The 6,000-nt window shown below is 38.1% G+C and overlaps 1 protein-coding gene across 1 annotated transcript in view; it reads right to left on the bottom strand.

Annotated features, from left to right (window-relative positions):
• Positions 1–853: 853 nt before the first annotated feature.
• Positions 854–6,000, bottom strand: part of LOC306891678 (uncharacterized protein) — a 31,825-nt gene continuing 26,678 nt past the window's right edge. Inside the window, exons 17-19 of the mRNA XM_079452140.1 lie at positions 3,312–3,485; positions 2,766–2,940; positions 854–2,001 (exon numbers count right to left, since the gene is read on the bottom strand). Of these exons, the coding sequence (XP_079308266.1) occupies positions 2,805–2,940; positions 3,312–3,485 (310 nt within the window). The 3' untranslated portion in view covers positions 854–2,001; positions 2,766–2,804. The remainder of the gene's footprint in view (positions 2,002–2,765; positions 2,941–3,311; positions 3,486–6,000) is intronic.

Here is a 6,000-nt window from a genome sequence, read left to right as displayed (position 1 = left end):
CTTCCCATGTTTGAGCTTTTGCATCAAATGCTGCCAGTGAGCCAATAGTTCCTGTAGCCATGATTAATCCTCTTCACTTTTTCCTTTAGAATCGTCTGTTTCCACTACAACCAGTTATCAGCACTCTGCTCATTTTCATATCCTCAATCCGTTGTCATCACAGGCTTCCCGCTTTATCCTCGTCGCCAAAAATGTAGTATCTTCCATAATCAGACTACTACATGAATAGTTAACTTCAATACTTTACTTTCTGTTTGCAACAGACATAACATTCCATGTCTCACGCATGGCACATCTTCTTCACAACACACCACAGTGTGGAACACAACACTTGTAATATAATGACACCTAGTGGTTACTCCAGGATACTACACCTAGTTTAATATTTTCTGATCGGATCACTGGTTGATTTTCTCAGAGAGAATTCGGATGATATTCTCCTGCACATCACTCAGAGAAAGTTCACTTCGTTTGGTAGAGGTGTGTCAACTTCATTCTTTTGCTTTTTGGGAGGCTGATTTTTGCTCTGTGTGTTTGAGCAAGAATCACAACTTCCTCAGTTTTTTACTTTACATGCATACGAGTGAGTATCAGTAAAACTTCTCTTCTCTTTTATAGTTTCGATCTCCATCTCTGCGCCAAGATCTACAGACATTTTCTGAATTGTGCAGCGAAACTGATGATGGATCAATTGTTGCGCTACTCGAACGTCAATATTGAATCTAAATCGACCACAATAAACAACATAACGATAGTAGTAGACAACTTAATGGTATTTGTGTTTTCATTTGTACTGTGTTTTACCTGATTTGTGTTTTTTCCCCAGTAAAGCTGCTTTGGAACAATGCAAATTGTGAAAGCTATATAAATAAAATTTTATTGAATTTGTGAGAATTACCCGATTTGTTTCTCAGCTTACAAAACCACGTGGATCTCATAGTATCAGAATCAACTCGTAATTAGTGATCAAACATATGTGTGTAAGACATCATTTGACAGTGTAAAGCGTTTATACTTGTATTTGTGTACAATAACATTGACAACAAAAGTGCATTTATAAAATAAAGAAAATATAAAGGGTGCGCTCTCAGCCGTCACTGTCTGTAATATATTTCTGAAATCACATCTCAATATAAAGACTAAAACTCAGTGAATACATCACAGAAACACTCAGATCTGTATACTGTGCTCGGCTATAGATCATTCCACTCCACCAATAAAGGGTTTTTGTTATTCGTGTGCTTTGTTTAGTATTCATATTTATTTACATTATTGATCAATACTTTGCACATTATATGTTAACAGTTATTTACAGTTTTCTTTCAGGAAAGTTGCTGCATCACTGAATCTCTGAGCTTATTAAATCAGTTCATGTTAAAGACAGAACACATGACAGACATATGATGTGTAACTGTGAGCTCATGTTGATCATAGTCTGAACCATTTGATAAAGAAATGACCAATAAAACATATGAAGTTTGATCACATTCTTTGTTCTAGTTGCTTCAGAATATTTCAGCTTGATGTCCATTATAGGTGTTTGGTGTTTATCTCTCCAGGTGTGAAACACATCAATATTCATCATCACTTACACTCCCTCACATGTGGAAAAAGTCATTATATTGTTTTATGTCAATGATCATTTAAGAATCAATTTGTCTGATGCCTAAAACTATTATTTTATTATAAGTATTTTATTTTAATTTCATTCTTTATTAAATGAACTTTAAAGCAGTAAATGTAGGTGTCCATTGACCATGTAATAATGTATTGTGACCAGACACACGTCAGACTTTAGGAGCTCAGAGATACAGGATAATACAGAATATGAGATCAGAATGTTATACAAATGGAAATAATGATAAATAAGACACTTTTTAGCGCTTCATAGCCGTCAGCGGTGATGTCACAGTCTTCAGAGAGAAAAAGGCTCAGATGATCTTTACTGAATGAAGGGAATCCTTTCACTCTTCATGTGATTGTTTCTGTCGAGGCTCAATACTGTAAAACATTGAGGAGAAACATCAGATATGATATTAATATTCACTCATCTCAGTCATTATCAACATCATGTCACAATGACTTTATACTTACAAATCATATTAAATTAATCTGAGAGAGAGAACACAATACAAGAAGTGCAGCCACACCAACATTAACACAAGTGTGAGTACAAAACATTTCTGTCACTTGTTCACTGTAAATAAATCAACTTCAAAATGTCTCGCAAACAAATAGATATTTTTGTATATACTGATAAGACTAGTCCTAAAATTTGTTGACTGGATACTTAAAGGAACAGTTCACTCAAAAATGAAAAGACTACTATGGGAGTCAATGGTGACCCACAACGGCTGAGTTACAAACTCTCGTGTTTATTTGTGTTCAGCACAACAAAGAAATGTATTCAGGTTTATAACAACTGGTCCCTAAAAAACACAATTATTTAATCATTTACACCTCGTGTCATTCCAAACCTGTATGACTTTCTTCTCACAAAAGATATTTTGATTAAACATTTGTCCTCATTGTCTTGTCATTGGTTTTGTATCGATACAGTCGAAGTTTATGGCTACCAACAGTTATCTGTGTTTTGCAGAAGAAAGTAAGGTTGGGTGGACTTTTATTTTCTTAGACATTTATTTTCTCGACATCAAGCTTTAAATGTCACGCCAGAGCATTCATGTCGACTAGTTTGAGCAAACCCTACAGTGTGGTGATAGTTTATAGAAATATAATGATTTAAAAAATAATAAATAACTCACAGTAGTTTCTGTAGTTGACAGTGTGGATCCTTCAGTAGATCAGAGAGCAGCTTTCACTCCTGAATCTTCTGGATTATTATAGTTCAGATCTAGTTGTGTCAGATGTGAGGGGTTTGATCTCAGAGCTGAAGTCAGAGCAACACAACCTTCAGATCCAATACTGCAGTTAGACAGACTGAAGAGAGAAGAAAATAAATGAGATAATGACAATAACATTTAGAAAATAATCAGGAGGATATATTATTTATTATTTATCAATGTATCAAATTATGTCCCTTTTTACAAGATACAAGTAATAAATTAAATGATTGTAAATCACAGTCATTTTACAATAATATCATGAATAGTTTAATATAATCAAGTTAGTTATTAAAATGATCTCAGTTTGGTGATAATTCTGTATGAATCTGAATCAACAGAGAGTCATTGACTGACAGTCACTGTTGAGTCTCTTACATATAAAGATGATTCTGATAAACTTATGAAGACCTCCATTTACATAATACACACACATGTTTAACTTTATTGCTTTAAGGATTTTCTTACTGTAATGTCTTCAGTTTACAGTTTGTATTCTTCAGTCCATCAGAGAGCAGCTTCACTCCTGAATCCTTCAGATTATTGTGACTCAGGTTCAGTTCTGTCAGACTTGAGGAGTTTGATCTGAGAACTGACGCCAATGATGAACAACTTTTCTCTGTCAGTTTACAGTCACTCAGACTGAAAGAGAAATAACAAGATAACAGTGAGTCACAATGTTAGTAAGACACTTATGACTGTTTTCTGACTGCATGATGGATCTTTCTGATGTGAATAACGCTGCACTTGCCACAGAGATGAATAAAGGCAAAGCATTAACAGATGGATCTTTAATGATCACTTCTGATCTCATTTCTATGTTTCAGGATATCGTATAAAGCACCAAGGTGTCAGGAACGTGTTGAGGGAACAAGGACAGAGAACCCAAGTGCAGACAGCGGGGTCAGAGGTCAACCCTTTCTGATCTGCGTGAGCTGCTTCTCTCCACCAAAGACACGCCGCATGAAGAGCAGCAGACACGTGTTCATGTTAACAACAGTAGTGCAGACACACAGAGCAGGTCAATAGACTCACAACAATAAACTAAATACAGCAACTTTAAAGGATTTGTATCTGTCAGTCTGTTTACTGTTTGCTACAAGTAAAAAACCTTTCCACCAGATTTGTGATATTTTATGAACCACAACCTTTTTATCTATATTGAGCATTAGCATTATTGATCAGCATGTAAACATTTGTGACCCTGTGAAAACCCAAACTAAAGTCTCAAAATCTAACTTATTATAACAAGCATCAAATATTAATCTCACTGACATTTCAATCTTTAAAATGAAATTATTCAGTTAATATTGAAGATATTGTTTTTATATTTTCACAGAATATTCAGTAGGATGATTGTATGTAGAAAACAGTTAAAAAGACTTTTGCTTTTCACAAGCAGCGTCACATTTTGTAATGAACAAGGATCTAATCTCCTCCCTTAACAATTACCGCCCAATATCCAATCTCCTCTTTCCGTCTAAAACCCTGGAACGTATAGTCGCTGCACAACTACAAACCCATCTTCATGCCAACAACCAACTGGAAACCCACCAATCAGGTTTTCGCACCCACCACAGCACAGAAACCGCCCTCCTTAAAGTCCTCAACGACCTCCTCACCTCGGCTGACACCGGTTCCCTCAACATCCTCATCCTACTCGACCTAAGTGCAGCCTTCGATACCGTGAGCCATAAAATCCTGCTCACCAGACTCAAAGACCTCGGCATCGAAGGTACTGCGCTCAGCTGGCTCCATTCCTACCTATCCAACAGATCCCACTTCATCTCTCTCCATAACCACACCTCTACCACAGCCACAGTCACCCAAGGCGTTCCCCAAGGCTCTGTACTCGGCCCCCTCCTCTTCCTCATCTACATCCTCCCTCTTGGTCAGATACTCCGCCACTTCAGCATGGACTTCCATTGCTATGCTGATGACATCCAGATCTATCTCAGCACCAAATCCCCCCACAATCCTCCCCTCTCCCACATTAATTCCTGTCTATCAGCTGTTAAAACTTGGATGCAACACAACTTTCTCAAACTCAACAGTGATAAAACGGAAATCCTCCTCATAGGCTCCAAATCCACACTCAGCAAAACCAATAACCTCACTCTCACCATCGACGGCACCATTGTCTTCCCATCTCCACAGGCCCGCAACCTTGCCGTGATTTTTGACTCCACCCTCTCCCTTCAGCCTCACATCTACCAAGTCGTTAAAACCTCATTCTTTCACCTCCACAACATCGCCAAAATCAGACCCTCTCTCACACTCCCAGCTGCCGAAATACTCATTCATGCCTTTATCTCCTCTCGACTGGACTACTGCAACTCACTTCTCCTTGGCATTAGCTCCACCCACATTAACCGACTCCAACTGGTCCAGAATTCAGCCGCCCGACTCATCACCCGCTCCAAATCTTGGCATCACATCACTCCAGTCCTTAAACAACTGCACTGGCTTCCCATCTCCCATTGGATCACCTAAAAAATCCTGGTCCTCACCTACAAAGCCCTTCACCATCTGGCCCCCACATATCTCACTGAACTCCTCTCCTTGTACCAACCCTCACGGTCCCTCAGATCCACCTCAGCTGGTCTCCTCTACATTCAAAATTCCAAACTCTGCAGTTTTGGGGACAGAGCATTCTCTAGGGCAGCTCCCAGGCTCTGGAACTCCCTCCCCCCTGATATCGACCTTCTGAGACATTTGCCATCTTCCAGTCCCGCCTCAAGACCCATCTCTTTACCTCTGCCTACCCATAGCCCATGTCCCTTTTTTCCTTTTCTTTTTTTTTATCTTGTAAAGCGACTTTGAGTTCTTGAAAAGCGCTATATAAATTCAATTTATTATTATTATTATTATTATTATTGAAATGATTGAAAGACAGAAGTAGTTCTGGTATGAAGGGCATGAAAAGGCTTATTTAGTAAGTAAATTAGTTTTCTGTTTATGATGAGAGCATTTTAATAGTTACATTACATTTGTTGTTTGAATGTTGTCAGTAGTTTTATATTGACAGATATCAACTATCAGACTTCTATTAAGAGGGCACTCCCCTCGCCACAGAACCTACAATACAGAGATACATAACCTACTGTGTAAGGGGTAGTACTGAGGTCTTTAATGTCGACAAATGGCAATAAATTGG

The sequence above is a fragment of the Barbatula barbatula genome, assembly GCF_947034865.1.
Source record: "Barbatula barbatula genome assembly, chromosome: 3".
Classification (NCBI taxonomy): Eukaryota; Metazoa; Chordata; class Actinopteri; order Cypriniformes; family Nemacheilidae; genus Barbatula; species Barbatula barbatula.
The sequence above is the reverse complement of the archived record's forward strand: the minus strand, read 5'-3'. Positions and strand labels throughout refer to the sequence as shown.